Source organism: Nuphar pumila, chromosome 7 (genome assembly GCF_984573655.1).
Source record: "Nuphar pumila chromosome 7, dmNupPumi1.hap1.1, whole genome shotgun sequence".
In the NCBI taxonomy this organism is placed as follows: Eukaryota; Viridiplantae; Streptophyta; class Magnoliopsida; order Nymphaeales; family Nymphaeaceae; genus Nuphar; species Nuphar pumila.
The window spans coordinates 26,223,560-26,248,925 of NC_143255.1; the positions used below are offsets into that span (position 1 = coordinate 26,223,560).

A 25,366-nucleotide genomic window follows, 5' to 3' on the forward strand; every position below is an offset into this window, starting at 1 on the left:
TATATAATCAAGAATGGAGGACAAACAAAGAGAGAGATAAAACTAGACAACTAGCTATATGAATCAAGAGCACAACCAAGGCTCTGATACCATGTAATGAAATATGCAGAAAAGAAATGTATGTCCTACAATGGACATTCACACATAAAAATCAAAGAACAAGTCCAAAAGAGGACATACACAAAAGCCAATAATGGCTAGAAAGCATAAAATCTTATAAAGGCACTAAAAGGCTTGAAGAAGCCACACATTACAAAGGGGGAGACCCCACTTATTTATAGGCAAGAGAGGAGTGAGGGAGAGTTAGAGAAAAGCAAGAGAGAGGGACCATTGGGAGTCCCAACAAGGAGTTGTTGGGCTCCCAACGGTCACAAACGGTCACAATTGTGACCGTTGGGGGCCCAACGACTCTTTGTTGGGCCCCCCAATGGCTGTGCATTAAATGCACAAAAGAAACAAAAAAAGACAAAAAAGAAATAAGAAAAAATAGAAAAAGAAAAAGGAAAAAAAGGAAGAAAAGGAAAAGTCTAAAATGCCCCTATTGGGCGAGTTTACAAAACTACCCCTTATCGGGTAGTGAATGATATATATATATATATATATTACATATATTTTAACATACCTTGCTTGCAACCATATACTGATTACTTTTGATAGGGACCAAGTGTTTGGTATTCAGAAGGTTTATGGACTACTCTGCAAGTATACTGCTGAAACATTTTAACATCAAACTGTTACATTCCTTATCATTCACAATGTTGGAATCATCCAAAAGCTATTTGGCATCAGTAGCTTCATTATTGTGCTTTTGCGACCTAGCTTGGTGATAGCGAGTAATTTTTTGGTAAAACTGAAGTGTCGTGAAAGAAAGAAAAAAACTGTTCTTACTTCTGGAAGAGGGCTGTTAGGAATAGCTGCATTTCTAGGTGAGTGCACAGAGAGTGTCTGTGTGCATGTGAGTGGTATGCCCAAGTGTGTGTGTGTGCATGTGTATTGAACAGTTAAGTTTTCTTCCACTTGAGTATGTCTCTCATTTCAGGCTGGACTACCTCAAGTCAAAAACAAATACTCTATTTTCTGTTCATGCACCATGTTACTGGTCATGACTGTGGGGCACAGATTCAGAATTTGTGGTATGTTTTTAAAACAATATTAAAACATCGGGCTTGCTAGGGAAAATGTCAGTTGCCTTGGCGGCAATACTTGTTTTGTTGTTTGTCTTTCTTGATGACAGAAACCAGTTGTATGCTAAACTTACTATCTGCTTTTGTGCTGGAACATTTTTTATGCCTTTAAATGATGTGACAGGGTTCAGATGTTTCGAGAATTTATCAAGTCAGACAAGGAGTCTAGAAGAATGGCTGGAGAAATAGCTGGACCAGGTCCAGGATCAGTGGAAATTGCTATTCGCCGGGATCATATTGTTGAAGATGGATTTAGGCAGCTCAATTCCCTTGGATCGAGGCTAAAGTCATGCATTAATGTCTCATTTGTGAATGAGTGTGGTCTTCCTGAAGCTGGCCTTGACTATGGTGGCCTATTTAAAGAATTTTTGACTGATATAGCAAAAACAGCCTTCAACCCTGAGTAAGCTTACTCTGATTATTTTGTCGATACATTGTCTTAATCAGTCATTATTGCTTTATTATAATGGCTATTTTCATCTGATAATACCACAGGTATGGTTTATTCTCTCAGACATCAACATCTGAGAGGCTACTGATTCCCCATCCAGTTGCTGGCATGCTAGATAAGAATGCTCATATGATCGAGTTCCTGGGAAGGCTTGTTGGGAAAGCTCTTTATGAAGGAATACTCCTCGATTATTCTTTTTCCCTTGTTTTTGTCCAAAAGCTTTTGGGGCGGTACAGCTTCATTGATGAACTGTCAGGGCTTGATCCAGAACTTTACCGGAACTTGATGTATGTAAAGGTAAATTAGGTTGATTCCACGTATGTGTCTGAGTTTTTCAGACTTGATTAAAATTCATACTTTCTTTCAAAATGGTAAAGTTTATTGTTAAAATATATGTACTATATATATATATGTATATATATATATATATGTACAATATACCCGATAGGGGTATTTTAGTCCTTTTACATAGTTGTTTCTAGAAACAACTATTTTAATTAGGTAGATTATATTTTTTTGTATTTTTTCTTTTTCCTCTTTTTTGTTTAATGCATTGGGGGTCCCAACATAGAGTCGTTTGGGGCCCCCAACGGTCATAAATATGACTGTTGGGGCTCCCAACGACTCCATGTGGGAGCCCCCAATGGCCTCTCATGTGATTCCTTTTGTGTATAAATATGGGGTTATCCCCCTTGTATTTGTATGCCTTTTGCAAGAAGCTAAGCAAGCTAAGTAACATTCACATTGAATAGTTGTTGTGACACCAGAATTAGAAGCACTCAACAAAGCTAACATTTGAAAAATTGTTAGTCTCTCTTTGGAAAAAAAGGCTATTGGGTGTAGATGAGTTTATAAAATCAAAACAAAAAATGATGGGTCATTAGAAAGATATAAAACTAGGTTAGTTGCTAAGGGATATGCATAAGAATATGAAATTGATTATAAAGAAACTTTTACTCATGTTGCTAGGATGATTAGTGTAAGAACTTTAATAGCTTTAGCATCTATTAAACAATGACCTATCTACCAATTAGATGTCAAAAATATTTTTTTAAATGGAGATATTTGTGAAGAAGTCTATATGGATCCTCTGTTGGGTCTTGAGATAGAAAAAAGGAAAATCCTTAACCTTAAAGCTTTTTATGGTCTTAAACAAGCTTTAAAGGCTTGGTATGACCGCTTTAGTAAAGTTGTTCTTGATAGTAGATTTACTTCTTGTTATACTGATACTGCTCTTTTGTTAAGAATACATTTAATCACATAACTATTTTGTTGTTATTATGTTGATGATACAATTATCATTGGGAATGATAAAATGGGCATTGAGTCTATTAAAAATGTTCTTAAAAATACTTTGGATATATGTGACCTTGGATTTCTAAGGTGTTTTTTAAGGATTGAAGTTGCATATTCTTCTAGAGTATATGTTCTTTCTTAAATGAAGCTTGCATAAGATATTATTACCAAGTCTAGTTTGAGTGACGAAAAGAAAGTGGAGACTCCAGAAGTAATCAATGTTAAGACGAGAGTTGATGATGAAACTCTTTTAAAAGATCCCACTTTTATCGTCAATTGATTTGGTCACTAACATATTTGTCTATTATTAGGTCAGATATTGCTCATGTCATTAACAATGCAAGTCAATTTCAAAATGCCCCTACTACTATTCACATGTATGTTATGCGAATTATCATATATCTGAGAAAAACAATAACAAAAGGACTATTCTAATCATTTTCTTCACCTCCCATTTTAGTTGCTTATACTGACTCTGAATGGGGTGATAACCTCAATGATCGTATTTCTACTCTTGGAGAATCATTAATTTCTTAGAGATGTAAGAAACAACAAAAGGTGTCATTGTCTTCCACAAAAGCCGAGTATAGGGCGATGACCAAAACTACAAGTGAACTTGTCTGATAAAAAAGTTTGCTCAAATATATGGGAGTCATAATCTCTATTCCGTTGAAACTGTGTTGTGACAACAAGAGTGTCATTTACATTGCTAGCAACTATACCTTCTATGAACGAACAATGCACATCGACTGGCATTATGTTCGAGATGAATTTTTGCGTGACACCATTCAACTGCCATATGTCACTTCAAAATATCAGTTTGCAAATTTCTTTACCAAAGCTTTGTCATCCCTCCGTTTCTACTTTCTCCTAAGCAAACTCTCGGTGATCTCACTATCAGTTTGAGGGAGGGTGTTAAAATATATGGATATCATATATACGAGTAGCATGTATCTTCAAATACATAATGTGTTTGGAGATTATTTGGATGAAGCGTCGTCGTTGATCACATGCGATCAAATGGCGACGTTGTCTTCTAATTTTTTTTTTACACTCCAGTTTTTTAGCGGCGGTCTTGACCGCCGCTAAAAGTCTGGGTGAAAAAACACACATTTAGCAGCGATTCAAAAACTACAGCTAAATCATTTTTTTTTGTAAAAAAGGCACGCGGCGTTACACTGCGCGTTTAAACAAGTTTGAAGGAAAACCCATTTGAAGATACGAGTTTTCCTCATATATATATATATATATATATATATATATATATCATAAATACATAAATATATAGTGTGTAAACACACACACACACACACACACACACACACATATATATATATATATATATATATTATGTCTTTTGTAATGCCTATTAGGGGCAATTTAGTCTTTTTCTTTCTATGTAAATAGACATGTTCACTAGTGACATTTTGTCCTTTTTCTTTATTTTTCTTTCTTTTTTTCCATTTGTGTAGGGGCAAGAGGGTCAAACTCATAGAGTCGTTCGGACCCTCCCTAACGGTTACACCGTTGGGGATCTCCCAACAACTCTATGGGGGCCCTCTTGGTCCCATAAAGTGTATAAAAGGGGCTTTTGCCCCCACTCCTTTCCTATGCTTCCAAGAGCATTTCAATATACCATTCTTTATATTTTAAGCTCTCTCTCTCACACACACACACACATTGTGTGTGTTTGGTGCCTAGCCCTTTGTGGCTTATCGTATTTTGCCCATTAGTGGCTTCTTGTTTATGTGCTTGTGCATTCATTGTAGTCACTTTGTGACATTGTTCTTTGCACCAGTGTTTCATTACATCTGCTTTTTTGATATCTTGCAGCATTGTGATGGTGATCTGCGAGAACTGTCTTTGGATTTCACTGTTACCGAGGAATCTTTTGGCAAAAGGGTGGTCACTGAGCTTAAGCCTGGTGGTGCAAACCTTATTGTTACGAATGAGAACAAGTTGCAGTATGTTCATGCAATTGCAGATTATAAACTTAATCGACAGGTGATTTATGTCTTCTATAGTAGAGTTATTTTTGTCTTTTTGTGTGATTAATTTGTCCAATGGTGCCACATTCTGGTTGCAGATTTTTCCTTTAGCAAATGCATTTTATAGAGGATTGGTCGATCTTATATCACCTTCTTGGATGCGCTTATTCAATGCAAGTGAGTTCAATCAGGTATGCACGTACGACCGATATTTTTCTGCTATTTTTCCTACAGATATTATTCCAGTAAATGACCCTTGTCGAAGAGTTCAAACTGTTGGATCTACTGATCATGTTGATTTTATGGCTCCTTGCATTTTCATTCTATTATAAGCCTTGATTATTAGTTTCCTTTGTACTATTTATGGTTTTTGACATCCATTTGAATTTCTGTTAATTTGTGAATAGTATATTCAAAATTCCTCCATAACCTTTATGTTTCTGTAACCATTTCCATGGAGCTACTTATCGAAACTCCTTTTCTGCAATTGGATTGCTGATAGTTGTACAACATTTGTGTGGGTTAGCTTCCAGAAAAAAGTTCGGAATGTTGTATCTGTTATTCCTGTTTCAGATATAAAGTGAAAATATCCAGTTATTTCCATTTAACTTTTAATTACCTGCTAAAAGTTTGTGCCTTTCCTACTCTTCTGTTGATATGCATTGTTTCTTAGACTCCATTCCCTCTCATTCCCTTTTCTTCTTTTTTCAATGTACTATTTTAGTATTGTTTCTCATGTGTGTGGTTTATTGTTGTTTTGGTTTGGTTCATTCAGTAAGTTCATTTTCAGTACCATGTATAGTTGCTTTCAGGTGGGGAACATGACTTTGATGTTGATGATTTAAAAAGTAACACTCGTTACACTGGTGGCTATTCCGAGGGGAGCCGGACGATAAAGCTTTTTTGGGAGGTGAATGCCTGACTATTGATCTGTATATCTTTCATTTATTTTGATACACTTTTCTCAGTTATTAGAAGGTCTATTTCTTGTCACACTGGTGCCGATAAAAAGTGTGGTTGATCAAATGAGCAGATAGCAAAAAGTATGGGCAACACTTAGGAATTGATACAATTTAAGTAAGAACCTGTTAGATTTGTACTGGGATCGATGTGAACTACTTATTATTCAACTCTTGTACATCTTCCACTCAGAAATTGTTAAGAACTATTTGATTTCATTGCATGCGAAACTTGAAGATTCATTCTTGTACTGATGTTAACTACTTGGCAGTCTTTGCTATTAGGCTTGTTCATTATTGTCTACTCTTGGTAATCAGGGTTCGTAAATAGTTATAAATGTAGCCAAACAGACCTAAATATATAGTCCTAGTAAAATATCGCAAAGTTTGTCTTTTTCACTAATATTTGTTGATGTCTTCTTAAAATTTCTTCAGCAGGGGAAGTTTTTTGAGATCTCATGAGATATTCTTCTGTGGAGAAGTCCTGGCAATCAAAACATAAATGACAGGGTCTTGTATGAAATAGTTACTATATTGGGTCTTTTTTATGAATATGATTGCTGAATTCTGCATAGACTAAGATTTGTTTGCCTGATCATGATTTACCATGTTATTCTAAAAAATGTTTTCATCCTAGCTCTGCCTTGATTATTGTGCCCATGATAGCTTTTAGATTGATGTATCTTTTATGAATCTACTACATATGAAACTTTCAGGTTGTCAGAGGTTTTGAGCCAAAGGAGCGTTGCATGCTGTTGAAGTTTGTGACAAGCTGCTCACGAGCTCCTTTATTAGGCTTCAAACACTTGCAACCATCCTTTACCATTCACAAGGTAGCTGTTTGTTAGTTGTTCTCAGATATTGATAAAATTGTGCTTCATCATAGATTCTCTTTTTGACTTTTTTTTTTCTTTAAAAATGAGTCAATGCCATCACATTATGGAGATCTATGTTCTTTTTGAAATGTAGTTGTTCCATTATAACCTATTCATATTGGTCATTAAAATCGGACAAAATTGTTATTTTGTATTACTCTGTGTGTGTGCGTGCTTAGGATGTTACAATGTGGGTTTGAGTTTTGAGAGATTGCAAAATAAAATAGTAGAAGGTTAAAGCCATCTCCAGTCCACCTGTCCCAGAAACCTGGATAAACTATGAAATTACACCTCCGCCCCACGTAAGTGTTGTCTTATATATTATTCTTAATGAAAAACCACACAAAAATAATATATCCTGTATCCTTTTGGTCTTATCCTTGTGACATATACATGCATAAATATGTATATATTTGCTATATTCGATTGTAGGTACAATTGTCTTGGGATCTCATAGGTGCAAGTTTTGATTCAATCTGACACCTTAAATGTGCTCAAGATGGTCAATATGCTTGGCTCAACCACTGGATCATATATTTTGTTAACAGAAAATGTTTTAAATGAAAATTTTGGCGCATCTGCAGTCATTTTTTTTGAATTGTCAGAAAGCCATGCTCACATGTTGGAATACAGCATTCCAAATGCTGATCCCCACTAAAAAGCTAAGTCAACTATACCTACAAACGAGTATATATATATATATATATTGTTAGAAAGTGACTTTGAATATTTTAGGTTCGATAATGAACCCATACACATGCACATTAAGTGCGAATATACCCACTTAAGAGAACAACACAAGCACATCAAGTGCTAATACATAAACCCATAAAAGGGATAAATATGACTTAAAGTCATAAGTTGAATATTATTAAAGAAATAGGAAGAAGAGGGTAAAAACCCTATACAATGGAACATAAGCTCCTCCAAGGAGTCAAGGAATTACAAGGGGAAAACCCCTATTTATAATACAAGAGAGGAGCCACATAGGGGGCTCCCAAAGGAGTCGTTGGGAGCCCCCAACGGTCACATTTGTGACTGTTGGGGGCTCCCCAACGACTCTTTGGGGAGCCTCCCTAGGTGGCGCAAACCACAAAAAAGGAGAAAAATAAAAAGAAAAATAAAAGTAAAAATTACAAACATATTCCAAATGGAATATGCGTAAAACTGTGAAATGACTAAACTACTCCTATGCCTATAAATAGAGAAATATATATTTTATATATATAATTAGGATAATACATATGCATATATACCATATATGAATATGTATTATCCTTTATATATATAAAATATATATAAGATTACAAAGGTTGAATGATACATTTTAACACCCCCCCTCAAACTTTGCGTGGGGGAACGAAAAGATTGAAGAAAGCAAGAGGAAGAATCTCAAGGCTTCAAGAGCCTTCAGTACGAATGTCATTGCAAATGTCTTCCTCCAACGTCATTAACGATGAGCACCTTCCATGATCTATCCAATGTACTTCTTTTCCTCTTATCTTCAAGATCCTGTGGAACAACAACAAAGAAACAAGTAAAACATATATTTGCACTTTACTCAAATGAAATATTTCTAACAAGCTTAATTGAAACCATATCGGATGACACATCCGCAAAACAATGGTGCAAAAATATAACTTATGCATAGAAATTTGAAGCACATGATAGGATAATTATTTCAGCATGAAAAGTAAATTTAGAAAACCAAAGTTTCAAATTCATACATCATGTTAAAGAGTGAGCGGAAGCAAATTATGCGAAAATGAATTGCAAGAATGCATAATGCATTCATAAGGTCCAACATTGGACAAACATAGCCCCATAATGGGGAATAACACAATGGTCCCCTAAGGGACACCACAGTAAGCCTACGAAGAGGCATAAGTTAAATATGCTTTATTGAATGAGATCCTAAAAGGCCATAAAGAGCATATGCATATATTATCATGAAATGAATTAATACTTAAAGGAATCATTAATGAACATGCTTCAAACATGCAATGAAGTGCCAAACAAGAGAAACGAAGTCTCCAATCATACTTTAGACAAAATAAACACAAGAGTTCACAAGGTTTTAAATCCATTTATGAGGCAAAACGAAGAGTGTTATTTGAGTAGAGAATCTTACCCATTTAGGAAAATCAAACTCAATTGACAAAAAAAACACATGTTGCATACAAAAGTGGCCAAAAAATCATAAGCACTTAATATATAGATTAAATACTAAAAAATCAACTTGATTTTAAAATATGCATATCAAAAATATGATTCACTTGAATATCTTAAAACACAAGTCATGAACGAAATTTTGCAAATTTCAACAATAGTTCATTCATTACAAACAACTACCTCATTAGTCCTCCAAAACTCATAAATCAAGTGTATAAGCTACTAGATCAAGAATATAAATATAATGCCATTAAAGGCCAAAGACGTGCAAAGGTGTGCAAAAGAACCTCTTGTCTACATATAATAATACTTGAAATGAGTGCATCTACTACAAGAACAAGAGAATACACGCCAACATGGACCAAAAGCATCTCTTGTCTACGTAAAAATACACTCAAAACCAAGTATGTTCCGATACTAGAACAAGAGTAACAAGCCAACCATGGGCTAAAACACAATACATCTCTTGTCTACATAAGATGACACTTGAAATGAGTGAAATAAGCCAACCATGGGCATACATCTCAGCGACTAGAACAAGGACACAAACGCCAACATGGACTAAAATCACACACCATGGTGTGAATCAACGTGCCTTGTCTACATAAAATAACACTCAAGACAAGTGTGTTCAGCTACTAGACCAAGAGAGCAAAAGCCAACAAAGGGCTACCAACACACGAAGGTGTAATAAAATCCTTGTCTACATATGATGACACTTAGATAAGGGTTATAAAAGGAGAAGGCTATTGAGACAATAAAACTTGTAATGACAAACATATAAATAAAACCTTGAATCAAAAGAACGATATCCTTAAAAAAGAATACCCATAACAACAATATTTTGAAATAAATGTGTGAATATACACACACTAAGAACACTTGTGCACAAAAGCACAAAACACAAATGTGCAAATGCACTCATAAGATCCATAAACAATAAAAGGTTGGGCAATAATCCCCAAAACCTCGATTTTAATATACCTTAAGACATTTTAAGGTTTCAAACATCATATATCCATCACATTTATATATAAATAAGAGCATCCATAAGATCAATGGCCAACATTAAACTAGTGACACACTCATATACCAAATCATTCTAGAGTCCCAAGGTGCCCATAACTCACCTCAACCACCATCTATAATATGGCAAGTGGACAATCTAAAATGACATAACAAAGAGTGTCACACTCATAATTAGAGATCATATACCAAATCATTCTAGAGTCTCAGGTGCCCATAACTCACCTCAACCACCATCTATAATATGGCAAATGGATAATCTAAAATGTCATAACACAAGGTGCCCATAACTCACCTTAACAACCATCTCTAATATAACAATAAGGCCATAAAAAAGGAATTTGATGCATCATATAACATGTGATGGATAGAAGATAAAATGTCATAAAAAGGCAATGAATTCTTAGGGAAAACATTTTCCAAATATGTGATTAAAGAGGGCCGATTCAAAGGTCCAACATAATTAATCACAACAATATGTCATATAACAATAATGATGCATATATACGAAATTATGTTCAATCATGATCATTATACAAAAAAAAACTTTAATAAACACAACATGAAATAATTTAAGCTATGTCATGTGTGAGAAAGGATTTGGAATAATCCAAGAAACAAATCAAGCCTTTATAATTTGCAATTATATGTATACCAAGATGCAAAATAGCAATAATCTTAAATGTGCAAATTTAGGACATGTACTAAGATATTACGGAATCATTTTAAAAAAAACAATCTTACAAGTCCATTAAGGGATAAAAACAAACACAAGCCCTAAAGAAGGCAATAAGAACATCTCTTTATTGAAAGGAGAGTACTATGTGAAAATGTCTATGAATACACATACAAGCATAAATATTTCAAAAAAATTGTCTATGACAAGACAATACGCATACGAGCATAAATACTTTAGAAAAGCTGTGCACGAAGGCACTCTCACAACACTTGAACAAAGTACGCAAAAAGCGTAAAAATAGCAAACATGCAATAATGCATGTATTTCATAAAATGAACAAATGCTTGAGACTCTCAAGCTTTAATGCAATTTAAGACAAAGAAAACCATATTATGGCCAATGTAGGCATCCTTAGAGATACAATCAAGAGGTTTTTGAAACCTTATGTGAAAAATACAAACAAATACGTTTGCATCATTAGAAGAAAATAAAAAAATAAATGAAATCTTTTATACCAAAGGATGCAATAGATACACTATGCATTCTATATAGTGTGGGAAATTCTTTTAAAAGATTTTTACAATGGTTCGAACAACCTATTTATCACAAACAATTTTTAAAACATCCCTTAAATAAACCAAAAACATTGAAACATCTTTAGGAGTTCTCATAAATAGTTATCATTAACAAGAACTACTTATGATTCATAACAAAGATAAAGATGTGAGAGATTCTTATATAAGAATTATATCAAGATTTTTCAAAAAAACATGCACTAAAATCCATAAACAAGAGAGGAACTCAAAACAAATTAGACTTTATATGAGAGAAAAGAGTTTTAAACAACGATCATTAATCAAGACATCATATATATTTTTTAAAAGGTAATTTATAGGTCAATCATGAATATATGTGATGAGGAATCGATAGCCAAGAATTATATATTTGAACAATAAACAAGTTCACCAAATTTAAAAATAGATATTTTAAAATATACGAACACACGAAATGTGAAAGAAAATGATTCAACTATCAAAAAACACTAAATGTGCAAGAAAAATAGTTTCATAATGCATAATATGTTAAGAAAAGAGATACATACCGAAAACTTCTAAAAAAGAGAAGAAACAATGAATACTTCACCATTTCTTGAGCACCACGCTTTCCGTTGCGCCAAGAGACAACCCCATCGTAACCGGGCTCTGATACCATGTTAGAAAGTGGCTTTGAATATTTTAAGTTCGATAATGAACCCATACACATGCACATTAAGTGCGAATATACCCACTTAAGGGAACAACACAAGTACATCAAGTGCTAATACATAAACCCATAAAAGGGATAAATATGACTTAAAGTCATAAGTTGAATATTATTAAATAAATAGGAAGAAGAGGGTAAAAACCCTATACAATGGAACATAAGCTCCTCCAAGGAGTCAAGGAATTACAAGGGAAAAACCCCTATTTATAATACAAGAGAGGAGCCACATAGGGGGCTCCCAAAGGAGTCGTTGGGCGCCCCCAACAGTCACATTTGTGACTGTTGGGGGCTCCCCAACGACTCTTTGGGGAGCCTTCCTAGGTGGCGCAAACCACAAAAAAAGGAGAAAAATAAAAGTAAAAATTACAAACATATTCCAAATGGAATATGCGTAAAACTGTGAAATGACTAAACTACCCCTATGCCTATAAATAGAGAAATATATTATATATATATATATATAATTAGGATAATACATATGCATATATACCATATATGAATATGTATTATCCTTTATATATATAAAATATATATATAAGATTACAAAGGTTGAATGATACATTTTAACATATATATATATATATATATATATATATAGAGAGAGAGAGAGAGAGAGATGTAGGTCCTAAATAGTCTGTCTCCTAAACTGTACTAAACAGCTTAAAAAAGCATATCCATAGGTGTTTTCTTAATTTAAACTTACATATGTATTCTATAATTTATTTATAAATAAAAATCTTATCTTTGTTTTTAATTAAGTGAATGTTTGGATCACCAACTGTATAAATTATAATGGAAAAGAAAAGAAGATTAATGGGTAGTAGTGATAATGGTGGCAGTGGCGGAATATGGTGGTGGTGGAAGTGGTGGATGATGTTGGTGGTGGTAGGTGGTGGTGATGATGGTAGTGGTGATGGTGATGGTGGATGGAGGTGGTGGCAATGGTGATGATGATGGTGGTGGTAATGGTGATGATGGTAATGATAATGATGGTAGTGATGATGGTGATGACAATGGTGATAGATGGTGGTGACAATGGTGATAGATGGAGGTGGTGGTGGCAATGATGATGGATGGTAGTGGTAGTGATGGTTATAGTAACAAATATCGACTTTTCTTTTCAATTATCATAAAAATAACACAATATTTCCAAAAAATGAGATATTTCTGTTTAAAACTCGAGATATTCAATATCTCGTGTATTTATCGCTTTTTTAAAAATCACGATAAATATGGCACCATGCTTCTCACTTGTTTAAAAAAACAAAAACATTAAAATGGCTGCTCACTCATGTGAAGTCGTGAAAGCAATTTTTTGTGTGCCTCCATTTCTTTGAAAAAGGAAGCATTAAATGCTTGCTCTGTGCACGTGATATGACAGTCATGTTTTAGTAGTGAGATGTGAAAGAGAGTGGCCCTCCTTTTTATAGAGTAAAGGAGGGCCAGCAGTTACTACTTTATTTGATATGGGACTAAACCCCATGACTTTCTCTCTATGTCATATTGGTGCGGGTGCGGCACTTTCAAAAAACTTGGGTGGGGGGTGCGGGGCGGCAAAAATATAAAAAATTATATATATATATATATATATATATATATATATATATATATATATATATATATATATATATATATATATATATATATATATAAAGTCCAAAAGTTGGACATAAATGATCTTGGGTGCGTTGACCGCACCTAGGGTCGGGTTGACCGCACTGGATGCCGCACCCGCATCACGTTGGGTCGACGCGGGTGCGGCACCTGGTTGGCCGAATCCCTGTGACATAGCTTTCTCTTCTCCATCCTCCTAAAAATGTAGATGAGTTTTCATTCTTTTTCATTCAAAATAATCCTCTCTTTCTCTCAACCAAAAGTAATCGCTCTCCCCCTCTCTCAAAATATATGTACCTATATTCTTATTTTCTTAACTTACCGAGATTTTTCTGATTTTTTCCTAGAAAATCTCATTTTTCAAAAATATTCTGAGATATTCCTTTGCTGAGAATATCCCGAAAACAAGATTTGTGACTATGGTGATGGTGATGGTGATGATAGAGAAATGGTGGTGGTGATGGGGATGATGGGGGTGAACTGAAATAAAATAAGTAGTTGTAAAAAAAAGACAGGAGGTCTCCCCTTATTTTTGTAAAAAGGATTTGAAATTTATAAAATGTCATTAAAAAAAATAAAAAGTAAAAGATTCAAACACCAAAACTTGATGGGGATGATAGGGGTGAAATGAAAGAAAATAAGTAGTAGTAAAAAAAACCAGTAGGCCTCCCCTTATTTTTATCAAAAGGGTTGAAAATTATAAAATGTCATTAAAAAAATAAAAGTAAAAGATCCAAACACCAAAACTTGCTCTTTAAAATAAGTATAAATGACAAGGAGCAATTTATAAAGTGATCCAAATGGGGGTTAGTAAATAAATGATGATAAACACAATTTCAAGTTCAAATTAAAGCAAAACATGCATGTAAGTGATAGATATAACTGTTTAGGTGCTATTAGTTTTCTCTCTCTCTCTCTCTCTCTCTCTCTCTATATATATATATATATATATATAAGAGAGAGAGAGAGCAGAGCGTAGGTGCTTTATGATAAGTGCTTAATGGGCTTTTCTGCTCTTCCGGTGTTTTTTTTGCAGTTTCAACCCCATAAATGTGTTGGGCATGGTCGATTTGCGAGGAATCCACACTTGAATCATGTGTTTTCGATGAAAAAAATGATATTTGGAGCCTCCAAAATTTACAAAGATTTTAGACCCTTGATTTTTCGAACCTTATAAAAACCCACCCATGTGTCTGAATCAAACACTTCAAGAGCTGATCCCTATAAAATCAAGTACATAGATCACATCTGTACAGTCAGAATTTAAAAATAAAATGAAAAAAACTTGAAAAATCTATTAAGCACCGACGCTCTACTCTATATATGTGTGTGTGTATGTAACATGAGTGCTTCCGCACCCCTGAAGCACCTGCATTGACACAGCACGGTGCGGGTGCAACACCCAAAAAGTGCCAGGTGCGATCAACCCCACACCTGATGCTTTTGTCCAATTTTGAACTTGATCAACTTTGACCATGTCTAAAATTGCACACACACACATATATGTATGTATGTGTATCCGCACCCCCCATACCCAAGATTTTTTAAATTGTCGTGTCACGCCCTTCGCACGTGCACTTGCACCAGTATCAACACTCGCACCTATGTGACATAGGCATGTGCAGGTGTAACTGTACACACATGTATATAACTACATATATTTGTATATCATAAAGATTCCATTTTATTGTATGATATTTTGTGATAAATCAGTGTATCAGAAAAGCGGTGTATCATACTGTATCACATGATATGATAATTGTATCTTGAGCAGGATTGCTCTCTTTAAATTTTTGAAATTGAAAACTTTACTGGAAAATGTTTACTTTTTATATATACATAAAATTTATTGTACTGACTATAAGAAAAGCATGAAAAAAACTTTTCCATTTATTATGATGAACATGCAGGATTCAAACAAAGTCAACAATATTGGTATCTTGAAATATCTTGTGAGGAGTTTCCCTTGGGGAATTTTAAAAAGTGGTTTTTCCTGAAAAATGTTCTTTTAAATAAATAATAGTATAAAAATTTTAAATTTCAAAAATGTTCAAAAATATTGTCACAAATTATTGTGAATGTACCACAAAAATGCAATTTCAAAATATCGTTGGTATTGGGGGCTACAGATCAAGCACATAGAGGAGGAATAGGGAGAAAAAAATGATTCTAGAAAAGAAGACCCATTATTTGACTTTTTTTTTTTGCTTTATCATGAGTGGCAAAAGCAATCAATAGAAGATGTTATTTGGTTACTGGTAGCTTGGAAAAGTTAATCAATCTCAATAATAATTTATCAACTTTTGATATCAACCATACTACTACCAATTACTTACTGATTAAAAAATACTCCTTTTTCTCAAACAAAAATTTTGGTAACAGAACAAGTAACTCAGAATAAGTTAATTTACCTTGATAATAATTTATCAAACTTTTGATAACAGGTAACTAAAAAAAACAAAAATCAATCTCAATAATAATTTATCAAACTTTTGGTAACAGGTAACTCCAAAAACATTAAGCAGTCCGGATAATAATTTATCAAACTTTTTTTTTTGGAAAGGCAACCTGGGGTTAGGCGGACCCCTACCAGAATAACAGCTGCCCCATGTGGCAGAGGGATTCGATCCTGGGCCTTCAGCTTGACACAGAACCCCACTTACCACATGGGATACCACCTCGGTGGTAATTTATCAAACTTTTGGAAACAGGTAACTCAGTAAAAGTTAATACATCTGGATAGTAATTTATCATACTTTTGATAGCATATAACTGCAAAAAAGTTAATTAGTCTTGATAATAATTTATCGAACTTTTGGTAACAGGTAACTCAGAAAAAGTTAATCAATCTGGATAGTAATTTATCAAACTTTTGATATCCGGGAATTCCAAAAAATTTAATCAGTCTCGAGAATAGTTTTTCAAACTTTTGGTGACAGGTAACTCAGAAAAAGTTTTTCAATCTGAATAGTAATTTATCAAACTTTTGATAGCAGGTAACTTAGAAGAAGTTAATTAATCTCAATAATAATTTATCAAACTTTTGATAGCAGGTAAATCAGCAAAAATTAATAACTAGTTAGTGGTGGTTGTTTTGCAGCTGGTTATCTTAATCCATGAATATTATATGATGTAGGAAAATGAGTTTTGAGATATGCTGGTTGTATTCAGGTTGCATGTGATGTGCCTCTATGGGCTGTAATTGGTGGACAGGATGTGGATCGTCTACCCTCTGCATCAACATGTTACAACACGCTCAAGGTGCCTTTCAATTTCTTTGCACTTTATACAATATTGCATGTGATATTGATTGATTGCTTTGAGTCAATGTTTTCTCCAGCTTCCCACCTACAAACGGCAGAGCACTTTGAGGAACAAGCTTCTTTACGCGATCAGTTCCAATGCTGGATTTGAACTCTCTTAGCAATTGTATTGGTTGTTTGTGATATTGAGACAACATTTCAATTTAACCCAGTATTGCATTGGAAGAAACAGAAGGCTAAGAAAAAAACCTGTTGAAGTGATGCTCAACTCCGTGGGATGGATTTCGTCTGATGTGCTCTGTCTTGATAATTCATTCTTGTAAGTATAAGGTTACTGTATATACCATGACAACTCCAGCAGTTTGCATTGCATGAACATAGCCAGCAACTGCGGTATTAGCCAAAGCATGAGGGCTTTGTTTGATGGGATTCAAGTTTGTCATGCCTCTTACTGGAAACAAGCTATGTTGTGAATGAAGCGTGTGTATAAGCTTGAAAGGTGGAAATACTTTCAATTACCTATGGAATTAGTCAATGCTTCAATTTGGGCCCTCTCACTTTGTACTAATCTGTAAGTAATTCTGCATTGAATATCATTATAATTCTCTAGGCCTTCTTTTCTTTTTCTCTTTTGGCTGTTGGCATTGTAAGCAACAATTGGTTTAAAAAAGAACTTTGTGCTGCTGCTGCCTGACATACCCTATTAAAAAGCGTGTTCTGAAACCAAAAGAGAAGGAAGAAGGCAAACAATTCTGCATCTAAACCAGAGGTTTACTAATCAGGCTAGGGCTGGGTTTGCCCAACACTTATCAGGCTTCGGGCTGCTGTAACGGTCCAAACCCAGCCTATCTCAAGTCTGGTATCAGATTACCATCCGGATACCAGGCCTGATGTCCACCCCTAAGCAGCACAAGACACCTACTTAACTCAGGAGCCATGACCGAAACTTGGGGAACTTGGCTAACTAGAAAGACACTTGAGTTTGGCTTAGCTTGTGTAGACCAAGGTTGCCACAAAACGATATGGGAAGTGGAAACAAGATGCATTTTAAAATGTATAGGAAGCGAAGATGCATTTTAAAATGTATAGGAAGCGGGAAACGAGAAATAATATATAATAATAATAATTGAATGAGAATCAAAATGAAATACAAATAAAAACTAAAATAAAAGTGACTAATATTAAATTTTGTGATTTGTTAGTGTAATAATTAAATTTTTATCAAAATCTAAAACTGATGACTACCAATTTAAAGAAAGCACATGGAAGTGAGTGACAAGAGAAAACACATAAAAAAACATGAAAAGTTGAGTAAGAGAACATATAAGAAGAAAGATGAAGTGTGGGCTCCTCGATGTTCTCATCAAGTTTCAGAAGCAAAGAGTATCACACTTTCGAAGCGAGTTTTCGGGAAGTTGGCTTTTCACATATCTAAGAAGCTTCTGGTAACTCTGGTTTTGACATCCTTAAATCCAGCTCCTTTTATATATTGACATCTATCTGAATCCTCATTGAATTTGGCAAAAGATCGAATGCAAGGTATTTGGCCCAATCACTGGATGCCATTAATCCGGTCATTGGGAGGGATGAGAGGGTGCGTGGTATCAAGTCATTGGGCAGAGTACTTTTGCATGGTATTTAGTCGAGGACTGGATCATATCTCATTGAATTTCCTCTTCTTTCTCGTTTCTCGTTCAGCAAGGCATGTTGCCTATTTTCACCTTGTTAATTTGTACAATCTTAGGTAGCCATTCTACATGTGCAAGCTCATTAAAAATACAATTGGGTGTTAGTTGGCCTTGACAAGGCCAAGGGTCAGCCCACAACATAAAGGAAGTGAGGCCAGACGATATCTTGGAATAATTTGCATCTCCCAACCTTACTTTCTCTGAATTATTTTGCTGACCAACTACGCTAACAGTGTTACTAAAATGAAATGAACTTGACCCACAAAAGAAATCCATCGTTTCCATGCATTGATAAGAGCTACAACCACCAATCTTTTTGCTTATAAGATGCAGCATTCACTCTGAAGCTTTATTCTACTCTCTCTCTCTCTCTCTCTCTCTCTCTCTCTCTCTCTCTCTCTCTCTCTCGCGCGCGCGCGCACACACATCACATTATGACATTGCATTAGAAAACCTTAATGTGGGGAAATCCGTTTAGATTACAGGGGTGACCTTCATTATCACTAAAGAAGCCAACTTAATGGATCATTGTACTTCTGTAGTAGTGATCAATACAAACTGTTGCAGTAGACAATTTAATGTAGCACGAAAGCTGTGTCTAACAAGTTTGTTAGCTGGAAATGTGTACGTCTCTTGGACATTTATCCCCTAAAGCAAACACACCCAAGCAACCTTCTACTCATAAATCCATTCAGCTGTCTGGTAATGCATTCATCCACAGCACCATATAGCCAACCTCTACTTTTTCAACCCTGCAAGTTTGATCTTTAAGCATACCACCCTCGTTTTCCAAGCTTCAATCCAAGCTTACTGCAAAGCAAAATGGGTTGGTTTCTTTGTTTTTTTTGCTGGCCCTTCCAGTGCATGGACAACTTGTTCCTGTGAATTCTAATGAACAAATGGATCCGGGTTTTATGGAGCAACCTAAGTCCATTTCAGTGGGACGTGAGTTTGAGGCAGCTTGTCAAACAAATTCTATCCAAAAGAATCAATGATCAACAAGGAAAGCTGAGAAGCTACATGCATGATCAAGGAAGGAAACCAAATCAAGAAGGATAGTCAAGAAGCTGTGGTGATAGACTTCTTCTACAAGAAATAGGAGTCCAAATTTTAAGAAAGTCCAAAAAAAAGCTTTCCTTCAAGATAACAATTGTAAAACATTGGAAAAGAGATGACTCTCTTAAGTCTCTCTTTAAATAGTTGTAGTTGGTTTTGATTGTTGCCAATGAGAAATAAAAATCAAGTGAGGAGTTGTAGCCATGGACGTAGTTCATAAGAACCGAATCACGTTAAATTTTCATGTGTTCACATTATTTCTTTCTTACTCTCGTTATTGTCTGTGTGGTGCATTATTTGCTTTATGATATCAGAGTTGCATGCCATCATGGCTTTTCGATCGGCTCTAGCCTCGCGTTTCCCACATTTAATATTAACAATCTTGTTTCCATCAAACTAGATGAAAACAACTATCTTCTTTGGAAGAATCGGTCTCAACCCATCCTGAAAACTCATGGGCTGTTTGGGTTCATTGATGGTTTGATTACTGCTTCATCTCGGCTCCCACTATCAATCCTGAATATTCAAAGAGTGAAAAGATCAACCAGATGATCCTGTGTTGTATCGACGCCACCCTCACTCAACCAATTGTTGGATCATTGTTCGGATCACACAGTTTCACAATCGTCATCATGATATAATACACGATAGAAAACAGCAAATACAATAGTGTATTCATGATCAACAGACAATCGAAACAAAAACAGGGAGTAAGCATGGCATTTTCCGCATCAGACCAAAATCCAGATGACAGCATAAGAGAAAACAGAAGCATAGAACATAAAGAAAACAACAGTCACATGGTTAGATTATGCAACAGGCTAACGGTTATGAAACGTGGAAGGAAGGACCCGTTACGGATTCTGAGGAGACGTGATTCCATTAACGGTCTCCGTTACGGAATCCGAGGAGTCGTGACCCGTTATCCATTCCCATAACCTGTTACCGAATCCAAATATCCAAAGAAACTTTGGGTAAAAAGGTACTTTGTCTTGATTGGATATGGCCCTAAAGGGCCAATTACCCAAACCCGAACCAGCCCGACACGACACAACACAACACAACAAGCGAGCGCGCATGTGTGTGTGGTGGTCATCCCACTTCCTTGTTCTCAAGAACAAGTGTATGAGTTCACTAGTTGCTTATAAAGCCCTCAGAAAACTCAAGCAAAAGCAATATGGGACTATTCCACCTCATCAAGACCACTTCCTCTAAACACCCCATGTTTCTTCTTTGAATTCTTTCTCCCTACCTTCTTACACCTAACACCAATCAGCTCAAAAGTTGTTGGATTGGAATCGTCTAAGGAAGTTTGAGAGTCTCTTAGGAGATCCTATGCAGAGTAATCTCAATCAAGATTTATGCAACTAAAAGAGTTGCAAGATATCAAGAAAGATACGTCTTTCATAACTGAGTACTTGAATCGGATTAAGTCTACAGTTGATAGTCTTGCTGTCATTCACAAAAACTGATGTCTAAAGAATACCTAGTTAATCATGTTCTTGATGGTCCTCCTGAATATGAATCCTTTGTTACTCATTTAACTATTAATGATAAAATACCAGAGTTTGATGCACTTAGAGCTTATCTTCCAAGTCATGAAATCAGGCTAGAAAGGATGCAGGGAGATTCCTCTAATAATGAAAAGGACTCACATTCTTTTCTTCAAGAGGAAGAGGATCAGGTCCAAACTTTTATCGTGGAGGTAGAACAATCAATGAAGGGGCCAGTTTGGAGGTTGAGGTCCGAACCAGCATGGAAGAGGCTTAAATTGGGGTCGTTCTCAAAATCAAGGAGGTTCCACAAATCGTAAACAAAATTCGCATTCAAATAACAATAATAATCAAGCTCAAAATTTTTCTTCGCCAAATCCATGTTCAAATTTATCGTCTAACTGGCCACACCGCTCTATATTGTAAGGACAAGTATAATATGTTTCTTCAACTAGATGACCTTTGTTGCTTTGTCAATGGATTCATTAGGTGACGATGATTGGTTTCTAGACACTGGCGTATCAAGGTAATGATCTTGTTATTGTGGGTAATGGTAGTGGCTTACATATTTCTCACTTGGTAGTGGTAAGGTTATCCTAAACAATCATGAGTTTTCGTTAAATGATATGTTAATTGTGCTAGATATTCTTAAGAAGCTACTTTCGGATGCTTGCTTTACTAAAGAGAATAATCGTTCTTTTGCATTCTTTCCATGGGGATATGAAATCAAGGATCTGAGCATGAGTCGAGTTCTATGCCGTGGAAAGATTAAAGATAATATTTATCCTGTTCGCGTTGGAATAAAGATACTGCAAGCCTTGGTGAGTTGTCGTGCTTCGGCCTAAGTTTGGCACAACAGAATGGGTTATCCGGAAGACACTATTTTTCATATTTTTAAAAATACCAATGATTCTTTTGTGCTTGGATCTTCTAAACTCAATAATTTTTTTGTGAGCTGCCAATTAGGAAAAACTCATAAACTCCCTTTTGATGATGTTGTTTATGATTCTACTATGTTGTTGATGCTTGTCTACAATGATATTTGTCGTCATCTAATACTGGATATAGATATTATATTTTTTGTTGATGATTTTACACGCTTTACATGGATATACTCATTGGTACGCAAGCTGGATGCTTTTGCATGTTTTCAAAATTTTAAAGTACTTGTTGAGAATCAATTTTCTTTAACCATTAAAGCCTTTCAAACTGATGGTGGAAGTGAGTTTATAAGTACACAATTTGAGAGTTATCTTCACCAGAAAGGCATCCACCATCGTCTTTCTTGTGCTCACTCGGGAGCAAAACAACCTCATTGAAAGGAAATATAGGCATGTCGTTGAAATTGGTTTGGCCTTAATGACTGAGGCCTCTGTCCCTAAGCTTTTATGGGTGGAAGCTTCTATAGTTTTGGTTGCTTGTGTTTTCACTTTTTAGGGCCCTATCTTGACTGAAAAACTTGCAAGTGTGTTTTTCTTGGGTATAGTCTTTATCACAAGGCTTATCATTGCATAGATCCTGTTTCTCGATTCGTCATGTGTTTAATGAGAGCATTTTTTTCTTTGCTAATCTGCCACCCCAGTCTCATCCTCCCACGTCCAGTCCTCCAATCCCTGCTATCAGTTTGCCTATGTTGTCATGTGTCAACCCTCTGCGTCTTTATCTAGTGAATCGACTCCCGAGTCCACACCGACCTCCCCTATCATCTCAGTCATCTTAGCCTCTGATTCGGTTGTCATACCTGTCATTGAACTTGACGCTCCTCTTGATCCTAATCCCACTTGCACTCACTCTATGGTCACTCCTTCGATGGATGGAACTCGACGACCCAAGGTCTATGCCTCTATCCGTTATCCACTGTAAGACTCGAGCTTTTAAAAAAAAATTGTTTTGATCCGATCGGATCCAAGATGCAGCCCCCCCCGTGTTCTATTTAAACCCCTCACAAGGGGGTTTTCTTTTTTAATTAAAACACCCAAAACCCCCAACGCCTTCCCTGCTCACCCCGAGGCACCTGACACCCCTTGCCGGAGACCTCGACCCCGACCCTCCCGACATCCCTGCCAAAGCTCCTTTCCCTTGTTGGGATTTGTTTTTACACGTCAGAACCCCTTCCCGCTACTCGACTCTCTCTTTCTTCAGATTCTCTCACCTCGTCTTGTTCTTCGTCTCATCGACGCAACCAGCCCTGACCCTCCCTCGTCGGAGGCACGTCGGAGCCCCTTCTCACCTACGAGTTCTTCCCGACTCCATGTAAGTCTCTCTCCCCCCTCTCTCCCACTATCTTTGTCTCCTCCCTCCTTTTTCTCGATGATGGCAGCACCGCCTGGTGCCGCCGCCTTGCCAAAAACAGCAGCACCATGCGGGTGGTGTTGTTCCTTTTTCAGGAGTGGCGGCACCACTTGGGTGTCGCCTCTTCTTCCCTGTCTGTTGTCAGCAGATCGAACCCCACCAGGAGGGAGGGTGCCGACCACCCTCTCCTCCCTCTTCTTCCCTCACTACAAGAAATATGTGGATCAACGATGACCTCAATCCGTCGCTAAACAATTTAGTGACGGATAACTTTCATCACAAAATTCTAGTCGCTAATTAACGATAGAAACTATCTATCGCAAGTTTTGTCGCTAATTTGCGATAAATTAGTGAATGCCATGATTCGTCGCAAGACCGTCATTAATATGCAAAGATTTGGTTTCGCGACAGATTTTAATCCGTCACTAATTTCATTGCTATTGTAGTGACAGATTAAAATTCATCGCAAAAATATTGGCCGATTCACTTTTGTGATGGATAAATATTCGCCCCTAATTCGTTGCTAAATTAGACGCTGATACTAAATAGCGACGAATAATATTCATCGCAAACAATAAAAAAAAATTTAAAAATTGTTTAAAACATAAATATCAAGAAAAAAATTCTCGTGATACAATTTATATTTTCTGTGTATAAAAAATAAAGTACACATAAAAAATACATATAAAAAACAACTAAAATAATTTATCGATCCATTATAATCCTCGCCAAGTTCTAATTATTTACAAGTGAACATTTACAAAGATTTTCTTTTGAAACAACAAGAAGGTACAACAAATTCAATACATGAATCTAATCATCGCCAAGATTTTGTGCGTGATCTTCTTTATTGTCTCGATCTGCCCCTTCAGCTCCTCTACGCTGATTATCTTCAGCATCCTACAAGAGAAAAGAAAGGTTAGTATTGATAAACAAAATATAATGAAATAAATTATATACAATGCACCTAAGTTAAGGCAATCAAAGTAACATGAGTGAATTACACATAATCTAGCTAGCAATAAAGTAAAGGATATTAACAAAATTCAGATGTGTTCTAAGGTTGACATAAAAAAATCATAATGATTCAATCATGCAAATATGTGTTCTAATCATGCATATACTAGCTTGAAATCTAACGACATAAAAAAATCACATGAAACTTTCATACCTGAGAGGCACCTGCAGACGAAGTTTCTCTGTCCCGAAAAAAGTTGCACAACTCATTACGGACAACGTCATAAATTACTTCATGTAAATAGTCATGGATTGTGTCCTTAACAAGCTGACGGACACCATCCCAAGAATTAGGCGGGTCAGTCGGATGCTTGGAGCTGATGTTGGCAGGAGAAGTCTGAGAGTCGTGACTGGATGAGGCAATGACTGGTGAGATGTTCATATTACTCTCAAACCCGAACACAACCCTTTTTGGGTTCACTTGTTGCAGTCACTCATGCTGCAGGTTCAAAAGGCGAATGTTGAGTAGAGTCATTGCCATATCTCTCTACCATATGTTGCTCGTATGACTCCTACAAAGTAATGATTATAATGCGGATTAATAATTACAATATTTATGATACTTATATATTACAATGTTTATTAATATAATAAATACATATTATTATCGTTCTTGCCTTCTCTGATACGAACTCTATCGTGGTCTTACGTTTATGTGTTTCAACAAACACATCCTTGTATGGCACAATGCCTCCTTTTCCTGCTTCCTGCAAAGTTAAATGATAAAAAATTTATTTAACAGGTATGCAACAATACTTATAAAATTGATAATATATATTGATGAGTTACCATTTTCTTCAGGTGGCTCTCAAAAGTCCTAGATCCACCTATGTGTAGATAGGCATCAGGCATCTTCACTTGGTTTTATGCAGCCTTCACTGAGCGATTTCAAAATTCATGCCTTGCCCACTTGTCGCACATTGCATCCCAAACATCTGACCTGATAGTAGGAGGGCCATGATCCTTCCACTACAGTGAATTATCTATCCCACCAAATGCTTTTTTTGCTGTCACCGACAGACCAGACCTCACCAGGAGGGAGGGTGCCGA

General features: G+C 35.9%; 1 protein-coding gene across 5 annotated transcripts in view; it reads left to right on the plus strand.

Annotated features, from left to right (window-relative positions):
- UPL7 (ubiquitin-protein ligase 7) overlaps positions 1–17,394 on the plus strand; it is a 53,168-nt gene extending 35,774 nt beyond the window's left edge. For 2 of the 5 annotated variants that reach the window (XM_090012141.1, XM_090012139.1), the window contains 8 exons: positions 1,309–1,587; positions 1,680–1,932; positions 4,765–4,935; positions 5,018–5,110; positions 5,722–5,829; positions 6,595–6,711; positions 16,679–16,768; positions 16,848–17,394. In XM_090012141.1, coding sequence (XP_089868267.1) covers positions 1,309–1,587; positions 1,680–1,932; positions 4,765–4,935; positions 5,018–5,110; positions 5,722–5,829; positions 6,595–6,711; positions 16,679–16,768; positions 16,848–16,931 — 1,195 coding nt within the window. In that variant the 3' untranslated portion in view covers positions 16,932–17,394. Of the gene's footprint in view, positions 1–1,308; positions 1,588–1,679; positions 1,933–4,764; positions 4,936–5,017; positions 5,111–5,721; positions 5,830–6,594; positions 6,712–16,678; positions 16,769–16,847 lie in introns of those variants that run through there. The other 3 variants (XR_016433037.1, XR_016433036.1, XR_016433038.1) reach the window with 3 other exon arrangements.
- Positions 17,395–25,366: the final 7,972 nt, after the last annotated feature.